Source organism: Ostrea edulis, chromosome 5 (assembly GCF_947568905.1).
Source record: "Ostrea edulis chromosome 5, xbOstEdul1.1, whole genome shotgun sequence".
Lineage (NCBI taxonomy): Eukaryota > Metazoa > Mollusca > Bivalvia > Ostreida > Ostreidae > Ostrea > Ostrea edulis.
This window is the reverse complement of record NC_079168.1, coordinates 76,172,915-76,189,131: the sequence shown is the minus strand read 5'-3', so window position 1 is coordinate 76,189,131 and position 16,217 is coordinate 76,172,915. Positions and strand designations below refer to the sequence as shown.

Here is a 16,217-nt window from a genome sequence, read left to right as displayed (position 1 = left end):
TACTGGATTTTTAAAGTACATAAAATCCCTTATAAACAAAGATACATTGCTGGATCCAGTAAGTGCTCTACCAAACCCCTATATTTGCTCCTCACGAAAATATTAACGGCTGTGAAGGTGAAACTTCAAACTTGCCGTTCGACTACATATGCCAGAAGTGGTGTAAATCAAATGTGGATTCTAAAAAATTCTAATCATCTTTTAGTAAACTTGAAATGACGAAACTTTTCTCAAATCACCTGCATCAAAACGTTCCAACACTATACACGACCATACCTCACCTTGAATTAAAGACTAGACTTTTTGACATCATAGACAGTTGCTTCTTCAACAATAATGGAAAACGGAAATATTCATATCTATTATATCACTGTTCGTTATCTTCACCTTTCATCTAGTGATCAGTCATCCAAACATTACTCTGTTAAACACCACTCTAATTCCAAGAGTTCATGATTAACAATGTCTTCGTGGTCTTTTGTGATCAGGTCTTCCAACAGTCAACATTTCAAGTTTACTCAAAGTTCTTTAGAATTTTTTAAAATCCACATTTGATTTACATCACTTCTGGCATATGTAGTCGCACGGTAAGTCGGTTGGAATTCCCATGACCAAGATTTGTGCTCCTTTGCTGTCTGACCTGTTTTTATATTCATATGAAGCAGAATTTCTTTTTTTTTTAAACTTCTATATGAGAAGACGAAATTTCTTGCTGTGACCTTCAATTCGACATTTAGATATATCGACAACGTTTTATCTATTATCAATAATAACTTTCATTCATATGTCGATTCGATATATCCCTTGAACTCGAAGACACCGCAGAGTCGTCCACTTGTGCTTCATACTTAGATATTTTATTGAAAGTAGATATTAACGACAAACTAACAACTCAACTTTATGACAAACTTTTCCATCGTCAACTTCCCATTTTTATGTAGCACTATTTCATTATCATCTGCATATGGTGTTTATATCTCTCAACTGATTCGATATGCAAGAACTTGTTCTGCGTATAGTCAGTTTTTAAATTTAAGCACGCAAGAGACAAACAAGTTGATGGTACAGGGTTTCAACAGTCTCGTTTAAAGTCAGCATTTCGCAAATTCTATGGTCGTTATAACGATCTAATTTACCAATGCAACCTATCATTGGGTCAAATGCTGTCTGACGTGTTTCATACCGTTCTTGGCACACTGATTTTGACTACGGATAACCCCGTTTACCTGATCAAGATATAGGGCTCATGGCGGGTGTGACCGGGAATGCTTACTCCTCCTAGGCACCTGATTCCTGATTTGTCAAGGGGTCCTCGTTTCCCCTACTATCTATTTTTGTATCGCTTATAGGAGTTATGAGATTGATCGCTGTTTGTTATCTTCACCTTTGACATAATTCTTCTGACCTTTCGTTCCATGTACTAAAAGCCCCTAATATATATCATTTACTTAATCATGACAAATAATTATGTCCTTTTGAAGTTCAAACCACGATTGTTTCAATCGTAAATATCTGTACAGAATCATCAAACAGTATTGGTAAGGGGATTTGGAAACAAGCTAATACAAGTTTTAAACAAGAGGCTCAAAGGCCACATCGCTCACCTGAGTCACCTCTGCTCATATTTAAAGATTTTCCCCATATATTTGTATGAAAAACTTTGATCCCCTCTTGTGACTCCATCCTACCCCTGGGGGCCATGATTTGAACAAACTTGAATCTGCACTATGTCAGGAAGCTTTCAAGTAAATCTCAGCTTTTCTGGCTCAGTGGTTCTTGAGAAGAAGATTTTTAAAGATTTTTCCTATATATTTGCATGTAAAAATTTGATCCCCTATTGTGGCCCCATCCAACCCCCGTGGGCCATGATTTGAACAAACTTGAATCTGCATTATGTCAGAAAACTTTCATGTAAATTTCAACTTTTCTGGCTCTTGAGAAGATTGTTAAAGTTTTATCCTATATATTAGTATGTAAATCTTTGATCCCCTATTGTGGCCAAATCCAACCCCCCAACCCCCGGAGGGGGGATGATTTGAACAAACTTGAATCTACATTATGTCAGGAAGCTTTCATGTAATTTTCAGCTTTTCTTTCCCCGGTGGTTCTTGAGAAGATTTTTAAATGATCCCACCCTATTTTTGCATTTTTGTGATTATCTCCCCTTTGAAAAAGATATGGCCCTTCATTTGAACAAACTTGAAAGCCCTTTACCCAAGAATGCTTTGTGGCAAGTTTGCTTGAAATTGGCCCAGCGGTTCTTGAGAAGAGGATGAAAATGTGATAGACAACGGACAAATTTTGATCAGAAAAACTCACTTGAGCCTTTGGCTCAGGTGACCTAAAACGAGAAATGACCTTGATTCAGGGTCATGACACACAGTCAGATTATTAACATTTTGCAAAGCATGATAAGTTTTCAAGAGTAAAGAGTATATCTAAAGTTGTGGTGCATTTTCAGTTTATGAGTAATAGCACTACAAGTTGGCATAAGGTCATATAACCAACGTTCTTACATAGACATTGCACCTGCTGCCAAATCCTACGTATATATGCATTCATAACTATGCACCTTGGATGTGTAGTAGATGTTAGGAATAAGAGACAGATATTCAAATATTTGATGCATTTTCAGGATGTAGTCTCCTGCTAAAGGGGCAATAAGTTTCACAATTTTGGCAGAAGCATTCTGATCATAGTCACTACACATATAGTTATTGTCCTAATGCGCAGGAATACAGAGGATTTTCATAGATTCAAATAGCCAGATTTTCGCAATAGGATCCGTACTGCACCGTCATGATACCTTAGCTCTGCCCTAATCAAAGAACTTCATAATTTTGGTAGATGGCTATATGGTCAATATAATTATACACATCATTTGTTCCCTATATGCTGACTTTCAGAATATAGGACTCCATGCTAAATTTGACAATGTACCCAATGTGTTTCCTAGCTTTTGGTTTTGTAGAAATATTCAAATAATGAAAGCATTTTCACTGTATGATCTATATAGCCGCGTTCTTAGCTAGAAATTTCGGATCAACAATTTTTGGTAGAGACTGTCAAAATGTAATTATGTACACACATTTATGCTAGATGTTCGGCAGTGAAGATGTCTAAATATTGTACCAATTGATGAAGCTTTCAGTCCTTTCTAGAAGGCCTCCAAACGACAGGGACTTCTTAAGGTTTGGTTTGGTTTCTTTACCAAAAGATAACCTGCTATTTTGTTGACAATTGGCTATGCATCTTCTAAGATAATGTAAGAAATGTACAAAAGTTAACGACGAACTGCAAATATAATTACCAGTAATGGAAGATAGTAATCCCAGTTGTTCATAAATTTATAGAAGAAACTTGTAGATTTGTTTAATCATTGTACATTATACCTGTTAATTATTACCTTGCATGACATATTGTAATATTTTAGGAGAGGGACTTGTAAGTTGTCAGAACTTGTTCCCAATCCTTTTGATTTCATCAATAAAATATGTTCAAAACAAAACAAGTAATCCCGAAGATAGCAATACCGGTAAATTATCTGACCTAACAACTCACTAACATTAGAACAGGGTGTGCATCATATATGATGGTTTTTTAGCCATTCTACTCCAAAATCACTTTTAAAAACATTTCCGGATATTCAACCTTTTGTTCTCGTCTCTCTTTTATACTTGCCAATTCATGCATACTGGGGTGTAAATAATGAACAATTTCTCTTTATACAGCTAATAGCAACCCTCTGTTCGCATACCTATCGAATAGGAGTACGTCATCCGATTTTCTGTTTTCCAGTCGGAGAAAACCCCAATTACGTAAGTAATGTAACATGTCGTCATTACATACAATACGAGGATCAATAAAATTGTGATTTTTTTAATTGCATACTAGTATTTTTCATGCATGTTGCAAGTGACGTCACCATAGCACATCGTTCCTCGACATATATGATTACGTCCCTTGCAGCATTTTGTTTCAAACCTTTCTATCCACATGTATTGATGTAAATATCAGCTCATGTTTGATGAGCTTTCCCTAAGAAATCTGGTTATTGTTGCTTTCGTAGGCATTATCCCACTACTTTTGATTTCTAATCAAAATACAAATATTATTATTTCCATCACACATACAAATATACCTGCGTCTGCAGAACTGTGGCTCCCTGGGAAATATTGGGATAAAACTGTGGCTCTCTGGGAAATATTGGGATAAAACTGTGGCTCTCTGGGAAATATTGGGATAAAACTGTGGCTCTCTGGGAAATATTGGGATAAACCTCACATCTGTAGGTAGATCCATTTTAAAAACACAACTTTTTTTTCTGCGCACGATTTGAGTCTTATATCGCTGTGTTCTTGCTTTGCTGCCTCCAACTTCTCATTTCAAAGATCCCTAAAATACATTCCCATTTCGCAAGACATGCCGTCGAGCATTCATTGAAGCCTGAGGCGAACCGAAGACTCACAAATTCAATAGACTTCGTTTACTTGTTGATAGGTTGTATACTGTTTGTAAATTAAAAACAAAACAAAATGAATAAATATATCTATATATGTGTACAGTGAAACTTCTCTAAACCGGCCAGCTGTCGGACCGAAAAAAAACCGGCCGGTTTAGAGGGGTGGCCGGTATACCGAGAATTTAGCATTTAGAGAGATTTCAGCTCAAGTTTTATTAGATATTTCATTGACATACCACAAACCATATAAGATGGTGTTCAAGGACTATTATTTCACTATTGGAAATAAAACAAAATAATTTACTAACATTTTTCAATTTATAGCACTAAAATATAAAACTAATTAAACATGAATAAACATTTTTACATTGCTATGCATGAATAATGGAAAATGGTCCGTTTAAATAAAACGGCATTTGATATATGTATAGAAATCTGTAGACTAGCAGCATTTATGTAGAATTTCGGCTTATGTTTTAATAAACAAAACAAACACATAGCCATTTGATTGGTGCATTTAATACACAGAGTAGGTACTGCTCACTTTGATATGGGGATCTATGATCAATTATCGGTGGAGATCAATTTAGACCACTTGTACCTACAGGTAATTGTTATCAGAAATAGTCTTGCTGCAATCATCTAATTTTAACTTAAAATTTATAACAGGATACATAAAGAAAACACAGAGGCCTATCATTGGAATTCCCCTTACCTATAAAAACTCTGTTTACGTCCATTGCTTATATCGTTAACAAATTTGTTTTGACGTTTTTGAAAAGTAGAGTAGTAAATATATAATTTTAATTGTGATGTTTTTTAGGAATTTTAAGTCTATGGAAACCCCCCAAAAATTATTTATCTATTGAAAATTATCATTAACAGTCATGGGTTTGTTGTTTATTAACTATCGCTTATATCCATGGTGCAACAATATGGCGTATTGATTGTAGTTATTCAATATGTGCATATCTGTTTATAAAATTTTGTACAGAAATTTAAAAGGGTCACTTTGATTAGCCAAGCACCAATTAGCAATCTGGACAGCACAGGTAAACTATAGAACTTATAGAGGCCACTCGTGTTTTTCACACCTCCGGTCGATAATTTCCCACCTGGCTGGTAGGTCAGTCATTTTTCACACCTGGCCGGTCTTAATCACCCCTCTGGCCAAAATTTTCTAGTCTTCAAATAGTGGCCGGTATTATAAGGGTAAATTACACATGTTTGTTAACAATTGTACTTTAAAAAGTGGCCGATGTCCGGTTTTCAGGGGTGGCCGGTTTTGTGAGACTTTCTTTGTAAGGAAATGTTAAGGTTTCTGCCGGGACTTTGAAAATCGGCCGATATTCAGGGAGAACCGGTTTTCTGAGGGGCCGGTTTGGAGAAGTTTGACTCATTCTGTCATTCATGTACAGAAAATATGTAGATCTTCGTGTTTAGTACATCAAACTTCTTGCGGACCAAAAAGCTTTAAGTAATTGCTACATCTAACTTTGTGACATATAGCCGTCCTTACAACTTTTATGGGAATATAATATGATGTAACATATAAGTTCGTTATTTATCATCATTATGCTATTTTCTGACCAATTGAAATTATATATGTTCCATTTTGCTAGTGTTGTTTAAACAGAGTAACTTGACAGGGAAGAGTTCAGTGATCTTGATCTTCGCGAGTTCCAAATACATTTACTAAGTGTTGTAATCAAGGATAAGGAAAGATGCAATTACCAGTTAAATTCACGTTTTGTCTTCAATACACAATGCTGTCTGACGTGTTTAACACCCTTTGTTAGGCCGTTCTTGACACTGATTTTGACTGCGGATAACTCCGTTTACCTGATCGTGATATATGACTCGCGACGGGTGTGACCGGTCGACAGGGGATGCTTACTTTTCCTAGGCACCTGATCCTACCTCTGGTATGTCCAGGGGTCCGTGTGTGCCCAACTATCTAATTTGTACTGCTTGTAGGAGTTATGAAATTGATCACTGTTCGTTATCTTCACCTTTCACACTGTACACCTAGTGATGTATTGTCAAGGTGAATCATTTACATACCATCGCTAATTGGATTCGAAACCTCTAAGGGAGATTACAACGTGATCAAAATTGAAACAGTAAATGAAATCCATTGCTATGAAACTGTTGATGATTTTTTTATGCGTTTGCCCGATTTGTGTACATTAATGAAATAGATGTTTGAGATACATGTTATTTTTCTTGTGACGCCCATTTACATTGCAGGATTTATTGTACACAATATCGTCGCTGTCTAATGGAGGAAAAGTTTTGGAGATTCGTAAAGCAAAGTGTTTTGGACGTTACATTATCCACCATGTAACTTTCTATTTCATTGATATGTCAATATGTTATTACATTGTTTATCCAGTCTTTACGTGTTTCTGATCTTTAGGATTAGCGATCAAAAGTTAAAACTTAAACATATTATTACAGGTAGCAGCGGATTTTATTTCAAAGGCAGGAAATGAGAAAATGATTGAAAGACAAAACTTGAGATTTCTCGCTGAGCTCGTACTTCCTACTGAGACATATGATGAGGACGATTTGGTATTCCATTTTTATACCATTTTCATGCCATATATCACTTAGCATTTCATTTTAATATCACTCAGTATTTCATTTTTATGCCCTTTTAGTATTTCTTTTTCTTTTATACCCTTGTAGTATTTCTTTTATATACCCATGTGGTGTTTCTTCTTCATACCCTTTTAGTATATTATTTTTAGACCCCTTTAGCATTTCTGTTTATATAACCTTTCAGCATTTTAAAAACCCTTTTAGTATTTCTTCTCAATAGCCATTTAGCATTCCATTTTAATATTTCTTTTTCATACTCATTCAGTATTCCTTTGTTTTAGATATATTTTAGTACTCTATTGTTTTAGTCTTTTAGTATTTCTTTTATAAAATACCCCTTTTAGTATTCTATTACCCATTTTTTTTTTTTTTTTTTTTTTTTTTTTTTTTAGAGTTTTGGTATTTCTTTTATTCATACCCTTGTAGTATTCTATTTTGTTATCCTCCCCCCTTCAAAGAAGAGGAGCATATTGATTTGCAATTGTCGGTCGGTATGTCAGTCGGTCGGTCGGTCAGTCGGTAGACCACATGTTTTAAGCTTAATATCTTGAGAACCATTCACTTGATCGTAATGATATTTCCTATGTGCGTTGGTTATAATAAAAAGAGGACCCTATTGTTTTTCAGGTCAAAAGGTGGTCAAAGGTCAAGGGCTAATCTACTCTGAATATAAAAAGACACTGTCCGCTCAATATCTTGAGAACCCCTTGCTTCACAGACATGAAACTTGGAACACTCAACAAGTAGATGACCCCTATTTTGATGTCACATGATCAAAGGTCAAGGGTCAAACTGGACATAGGAATATACTGACCACAAACTTGTTTCTCAGTAGCCTGTCTCGATCTAAAAACTGATCATACGCAAAACAAGTTCTTGTGTATCGAATCAGTTGAGAGACATAAACACCATATGCAAGTGATAATGGAATATTTTTACATAAATACGGGCAACTGAAGGCAACCAGTTTTCCACAAAGTTCAACCGCTAGTTTGCAGTTAGCATCCATGATAAACAAAATATCCAAGCTTCAAGCAGACGAAAATATGAATGAAAATAATTATTCTTCTAGATAAAACTTTGGCAATATATCTAGATATTGAGTTGGGGGCCACTGCAAGAGATTTTCTCTTTTCATTTAAAAACTTTTGAATATGTTCTACTTCGTAAAAATTTTAAAAAAACAAAAAAAAAACAACAAAAAAAAACAGGTCAACTAATAAAGGATCACAATACGAGCCCAAGGGAATTTCGACAAACTGATCATCAAAGACTACGGAGATATATTGTATACTAGTATAATTTAAGGTTGCATTTGTTTAATGTTGCATTATCTTATTAGATCAAACTTCAACAAAATTCCATTATTTCATTCATACGTTATACTGTGTGAAATTCTTGTACTTTTAATTCTTTTTATAGTCACATTTACACTTCTTTGATAATGTATAGATATGCACTACATTGACATTGCACAGATGATAAGTACTGCGATTGTCAAATTACATTTAACATTTTTGTATATTTACGTTCAACATTTTTAAATTTACATTAAATGAATGCTACATTGCGTTGTTACAAATAGAGTTACAGGGATATAATTTTGACCCGGTTAGCTTTCCGTAGTTCTCAGTCAATATTGTGAATACTGATTAGGAGCACTTTCTGCGGTTTACTTTTGCCTGAACAATGATTAAACTATATAGAGCTTGCTATCATCAGGATGGATATTGCTTGATGAAATGTATAATTTTCAGGATATCATATACGAGTTGATACAGAATAGAGAAGGAATTCTCAGAACCCAAAATAAAATGGATGAAGACGCAGATGAGTTCGTTTTTAAAGAAAAATATTCCACGGTCCCCGGTCTTGGTACAAGAGTCTGCCGTGGCCCCCACTGGAGATTTCAAAACCAGGACAACAGGGGAAATGGAACTATAGTTGGACACGGAGATGCAGGTAATTCAACGGTACACAGTACATAAGTGGAAGACTTGTAGTACAGGGTAAAGGAAAGGCAAATACAGTGTAGTACATCGTAAGCCAAAATCACACAGTACAAGATATACAAAGACACATTGTACATCAAGTCATATGCAAACAATGCAAGGGATGTCAAAGACACACAACTAAAGGTAGGTCAAAGCGTTGACATTCTTAGTACGACATTGATGTACTTTTAGAATGCTTTGTAATTAAAAATATGAATTTTTGTCCCTTGCTTAAATTGTGTCCATCTTAGATGATAATACAGAAATGTGCAGTACCAAAATTGTTTTGTTTTTGTTGACAGCTGGTGTTGTTCTTGTGGAATGGGATACTGGGGAGCGGTTTGTCTACAACTACGGAATAAACGAAGTATATGATATTGTGGTTTGTGAGGAACCAAGAACTTCTATTGATGGTTTTGTTGCTGTTGGGTGTTTTGTAAAGAGGGGCAAGTGTTTATTAGAAAAATTAAATGGCGAGTAGATCATATTCACGACAACTGACGTCATTTAAGAGAAATAATATATTGTAATACTGGATGATTTCACAACACAAAGGAAAAAGAAAGATCAGCAATAATTTTCTTCTTTATTAAAATCTAATTGCCTTGCCTGATACTTCAGTAGCTTGACGCGCCCAACTGCCGATTTGTAGATTGTGATTTAAGTAGGACAGGTCTTCTTTTTTTTTTTTTTTTTTTAAAAAAACATTTTAGACTATTTTACACTAAAACTTCATTTATTCAAGAACTGAGGTAAAGGACTAAGACCATGTTTATCAAAATTCGGCCTAACGTCCAAAGTGAATAATTTTTTGTTAGAAATATTCTCTAACATGTTCTTTTCCTATAATGTACTGGTTTTTATATGTAGAGTTCGTGAAAGAACACTATTTTTAGGTTTACATTACTAGTATAAATCCTATAATTTGCTCTACTTTTTAAGATTGCGTCATACAACGTCGCTATATATTATTAGAAGTGGTAACGTATTGTAAAACATAATTATGCAATGAGCGGTTTAATATATAATAAGATCTTGAAAAAGAAATTTTCTTTCAAAATACGCAATAAGGTTATTTTACTTATAGCCCGAATGGCACACCATATTTTTCAATCCTTCATTCGGCAATTTTCACACGCCGCGCCGTTAGCCTGTTTGTACTGTTCGTGGACGTTGCAGAGGATGTACTCATCGCATTTCAACGTAAGTTTTAGAAATATGAATATACTTCACCTCTACTCGTTAAACTGTATAACCAAATAGGTGTACCAATTGCTCTTAAAAATAATAAACAAGTCGCATGGAACGAATAGTATGGTGCGCCTGTGGTGTGTTGACAAACACGTAATATTCACGCATTGGGCTGTTGGAAATCCCACAACAAATCTGTTAACTGTTGTCAACATATATTTATTGTTTATCTATTATAATTATATATTGTTAAGATTTAAAATTGTATGTATATCAGCTAATCAGAAAAATCAGCTGTTTCACGATCATGCCATTTTCAATTCCAAGTGCATGACCTTCTCGGGTCTATTTGAATTTTCTTACATGATGTTTGACTCACTTCACACTTTGAACTTTCCATGTATCATTGTATGGTCTAAAAAGTATTTGTATAGTTTAAAGAAACATATAATTGTATATAGATGTATATTTCCATAATGGTATATGTCTCTGGGGTAACATGTAGGCCTGTGGGGGGTTATAGGTTGAATAATTTTCGAATGATTTGGTATTCTACTATGTTTAAACTTAACTTAGTGATTATTTAGTAATCAAATAAAAGTTATATGATGAATCGATACATTTCTTCAATTTACTGTAAACAAAAACTGTTTCTGTGGTTTGGAATCTGTCTGGTATTAGTGCATAATAAATAACTTCATATTAAGTCAATAAATATATTCTTGTTGTAGTGATGACATTTGCAAAATCTGTGAGAATAGAAAAAAATGTGTTAGGGTCAACAGAAATTTTTAATTAGGGTAGGTCGGGAAAGTGGAAACCAATTAACATATATATATTTTTTGGCCTTACGTGGAAACATGGATTAGAAAAGTCGGAATGATTTTTACATTCAATAATTTTTAAATACTTAAAAGCACCATTAAGCCAGGAAAATCATAAGAACAGTTTGGTTTTATAATTTAAATATGCCTTATTTCAAGATAAATTGTAAACATGTCAAACTTAATTTCAACAATTACACTTACAACTTACATGCCTGCATTGGGATTAGATATAGAATCACTCAGAGAATGTTGAATTTCATGGGTACTACCATGATTTAAGCATATATTTTTTTGTTAGCTTATCTCCTTTATATTATTGAATATTAAATTTTTCCATACATCTACCACAAGAAAGAGCATGAAAGATAAAAATATTTTGTGAATTTGCTGATAATTGTGAAGTAAGATACATGTAATATATCAACATTAACTACAACAAAAATTATTAGATGGGGAATCAAATTCAAATGAAATGTTTGTGTATATAATTATTTATGCAGAAATGTACATGTAGCTAAACTGTCCTCTATTGTTTAGTTGGAGACATGTCAATCTCCCACCGAATACATAAATGTAATTTTTCTGAATTCTGTATCAATGAAAATACATGAGGGCATGAAAGTACAACTTTTATATGAATATTATAATACAGGGGTTCGTGTTTGCCCAACTATCTATTTTGTATTGCTTGTAGGTGTTATGAGATTGATCACTGTTTGTTATCTTCACCTTTCATTTATGATATAGTTTTGATAATGATATAATACTGGAGTAATTTGAATTTCAGGATGATATAATATGTACAGCAAAAATTGATGGCAAGGGTGACATGAATCAGATTGACAAGAATCCATATTCCTACTCCTCAATAATGCTATCATCACTGCCATCAAATTCATCAATGATAGTGGCATCAATGACACATGCGGATAAGTGTTGGACATCACTGAAGGAATAGCTTCCTTGTTGTGCCTGCCAATAGCAAGGTACCAGATTATACAGCAGTTATGTGGAAACAGATTCCCACAATAGGGGGACCAGATTGACACCTACATTGTACAGTATCAGGCAGTTATATCAGAACTGGAAAAACTGGATCCAAACAAGACTATATTGCTTGGAAGAAACATGTCGACTCTGAAGTTTAACCCTTATTAACCCATGGCACTTCTATGTCATTTGAAATATACCTGTGGAGGTTTTTAAAGTTTTTTTTTGGGGGGGGGGGGTTATGGGGGGGGGGGGGGGTTATTATTTGGAAGAATTCATATTTGATGATTCAAATGAAAATCTGCATGTTGAATTATGAATGTCATAATGTACTTTTTGAATGATCAAAAGTGTAGAGTCAAAAGTTATCAAATTGTCAAAAACATTGGTCAGGTCTGAATTCATCATCTTGGACACCTTGCATTTGGAAGTATGATCTCAATGAAGAAATGCTGAAAATCTTGCAAAAGAGGAAATGACAAGTTGGGGTCCAAGGCACTTGCATATATGCATGAGAAGGTGTTCTATCCAGGCTTGAGGTCAATTACATAGCAATGTAACGCCTTACATTACCTAGAAAATTTCACATTACCATTACTCCTATTTTGAAATATAATGTATTACATTACTTGAGAGTGAATTTACATTACACATTTACATAACATACTGTCAGATATTAAAGAAATGGCAGAAAAATTATTTCTGTATTATGATTTTTAATTATACATTAACATAAGTACACAAAATATTCAGCAATGTTAGGAAACATCTATTAAGTTATTCATTGCATTTGATTTTCATCAATGTTTCAAATGCTTCAGTCAATCACTAATAAAATGAATTATTCTAAATCTTCGAAATATCATCAAATATTTGAAGTAGTGTAAATGTAATGAAAAATAATGTGCAGTACAGTATGCATTACATTACCATTACTTGTTATGCAAAAATGGTCCATTACACCCCCATTACATTGAAACTGGTTGTCATTTAATTACCATTACCCCAGGCCTGGTTCTGTTGAGAGGTATTGAAATTCTCTGTAGAGACTTTGTCTCAGGAAGTGGCCGAGATTGGTGGTGACAATTTTGTTGGATGTGAATTTACTGACACACATGTCTACACTTGCTACACAATATAGCATGTGGTGGTTTCAACAAGAAAGTTCTTACTCTGCAGGAAATGACGAATAGCTAATGGATTCACATTTTTTCTGACTTTTCTTCTGTACATTAGATGCATTGTAAAAACTTTCCTTTCCATTATCTTTTGCTGGTTCATTCTTTGAAATAAAATCAAGTCCGAAAATAAAGTATTTTGGTTTGGGTTTTTTCAATGAATTTTAAAAAATGTAATCTGTAATCCTTGCATATTTTCTTGGTGTTCTTTGATTACATAGCCCTATTGATTTTTATTTGTATTCAGGTATAATTTCATCTTCAGTGTCTTGAAAGAAATTAATTTTTCAATAACGCCAAGAAAAATGTAGTTAACAGTATGATTAAAAAAAAAATAAAAATATTGACACGGGTAGGAATTGAACCCGGATCTCCCGATCGAAGGACGGGCTCTCTACCACTAAGCCACGACATCTATGACGTCACACGCTTAAAAATCCTTCATACATTTACTTGCCCTAGTTAACGTTATACTTTCGATATATCGGCAATAGTTTTAGTTATATCAATGCATGTTCTATAAATTCTTTTCATTTTGATCTTAGTAATTCTGTTGGTGTCATCTAAATAAAATCTTTCTATAGCATTGAAGGTCCGATTTGTCGGACAGCAGATTCGTTTGTTTACGCATCAAAATTCTATAGCTTTTAGAATTCCTGCAAAAACCACATAGGGGTGTATTCTGCATGGAAATGATGTAGACTCCACATAAGTATGTTGTTTTAATTTTTCAAAGCAACATAATTAATAAAATACCCACAACTCTCACAAAAATAAATAATTCCGGATTGCTCTCGATTTAATTCAAAGTTGATATTCATCAACAGCACACCTTTCGATCCAAAAAATCGTTCGTGCAAAATTTATTTGTATTGATAGATTTTTATAGACTACAGTCAGTTTCTGGATCGAAGGTCGTGTTTTATATGAATTATATGACTAAATTTGAAAAAAGTGGAGATTTCTGCAGAGAGCCAAACCGATACCGGTTTTGTCTTGTATAGAATTCCACAAGCTGACGTTTTGGCGGGGAAATCTTGGCACGTCGCGATGGTATAAAGATTATATTATCAAATGATAACAATTTTATTTCAATTCATTCTGCTTTATTTTTTAACACACCACAGGGCCGATAAAGCTAAACATGGTCTTAGTCCTTTGGAAATTTTCACTATCTAAATTCTATTGTGTATATCCTCTACTTTTCATCTATAAGTACTTTGTTTTGTGTGTTATTTCTCTTTGAATTAATTCATTTGCAATCTCTAAAGTCTTGTTTACACAAAATGTTAACTTTTTTTTATTTCTACAAGGCCCTGACTGGAAATGGGAGAATCAGGACGGCGGGAAGGGTTCTATAGGAACAGTTTACCGAGTGATGGATAACGCCAGCGTTTACGTTAGTTTTCTATGCTTTGTCTATGTTGGTTCATTGATAACGCCAGCGTTTACGTTAGTTTTTTATGCTTTGTCTATGTTAGCTCATTGATAACGCCAGCGTTTACGTTAGTTTTCTATGCTTTGTATATGTTAGTTCATTGATAACGCCAGCGTTTACGTTAGTTTTGTATGATTTGTCTATGTTAGCTCATTGATAACGTCAGCGTTTACGTTAGTTTTCTATGCTTTGTCTATGTTAGTTCATTGATAACGCCAGCGTTTACGTTAGTTTTGTATGATTTGTCTATGTTAGCTCATTGATAACGCCAGCGTTTACGTTAGTTTTGTATGATTTGTCTATGTTAGTTCATTGATAACGCCAGCGTTTACGTTAGTTTTGTATGATTTGTCTATGTTAGCTCATTGATAACGCCAGCGTTTACGTTAGTTTTCTAGCCTATGGGCAACCTTTAGATGTTTTGTTTATATATGTGTCAACGATCAAGAACCCTGACTTTTGGATAATCATTCGGATGTTTATTTTGAACTGATGGTGGGAGATGTACATGTAATCACTGAAGCCGTCAAAGTTTGTGGTACTTCATCTGATGACGTCTCAACTCAGTGAAACACGACAAATAAACAAAACAGTTTGCCAATGTTTACATTAATTATTAAAGTTGTCATATATTTCATATTCCAACACACGCTATCTATACTGATGTATTTGGTTTGTAACTTGTTAGAAGTTATAAATGTATGTGAATTACAAAAAAAGTACCAATATGTAGAGAAAAAGTTTGATGTTTTAAATAATATTGTTGTTCGCCTGACTTCAGGTTCGATGGCCCTGTGGACGAATGGGTAACTACAGATTCGGATACGACGGAAAATACGACATTGAAGTTTGGTACATGTATATCAAGTTATCGCTTGTATATTTATTTCTATCGCGTTTAAAATGTTGAATAGCTAACCTTCGAGTGATTTACAGCACATTTACTATTGACATACTCTTACCTGTAAATTGACTTGCATCCCATTTATAACTTGAAATAGCTTTACATGTAAATCGACTGGCATCATTCTTATAAGTTGAAATAGGCTGACCTGTAGATTGATTTGTATTGCATTTAAAGTAAGTTAAGATACATTAAGTTAGAAAACATTACTTGTTAATTGCGTCCCGTGAGGATCCGAGTTAGAGTAGGTCCTTAATGTACCCCATGCTTTTCGTAAGAGACAACTAAATGGGGCGGTACTACGGATAAGACTGTATAAACCGAGGTCCCGTGCCACAGCAGTTGTGACACGTTAAAGATCCCTCTCTGCTTAAATGTCATGAGCACCGAGCATAGGCCTAAATTTTGTAACCCTTCACCGGCAATGGTGACTTCTCAATGAGCGAAAAATTCTCAAACGAAACGTTAAACAATATATTACCAAATTGTTTGATTTGCATCACGTTTACGATTCAAAATATATTACCTGTAGATTGATTTGTAGTATGACCTTTATAAGTCAAAAATAAGTTACATGTTGATCATTTGCATCACGATTTCAAATTCCCTTTTTAAGTATAAAAAAAATA

The 16,217-nt window shown here is 34.2% G+C and overlaps 1 protein-coding gene and 1 long non-coding RNA gene across 2 annotated transcripts in view; both read left to right on the top strand.

Moving 5' to 3' along the window:
* Positions 1–16,217, top strand: part of LOC125650561 (uncharacterized) — a 28,300-nt gene that overhangs the window by 7,895 nt on the left and 4,188 nt on the right. The window contains exons 7-13 of the mRNA XM_056166248.1: positions 3,732–3,818; positions 6,713–6,805; positions 6,923–7,036; positions 8,824–9,028; positions 9,363–9,506; positions 14,560–14,645; positions 15,466–15,536. Coding sequence (XP_056022223.1) covers positions 3,732–3,818; positions 6,713–6,805; positions 6,923–7,036; positions 8,824–9,028; positions 9,363–9,506; positions 14,560–14,645; positions 15,466–15,536 — 800 coding nt within the window. The remainder of the gene's footprint in view (positions 1–3,731; positions 3,819–6,712; positions 6,806–6,922; positions 7,037–8,823; positions 9,029–9,362; positions 9,507–14,559; positions 14,646–15,465; positions 15,537–16,217) is intronic.
* Positions 9,821–12,279, top strand: LOC130055057 (uncharacterized). The gene is made up of 2 exons (XR_008803278.1): positions 9,821–10,263; positions 11,866–12,279. It is a non-coding gene; the product is annotated as an uncharacterized LOC130055057 (long non-coding RNA).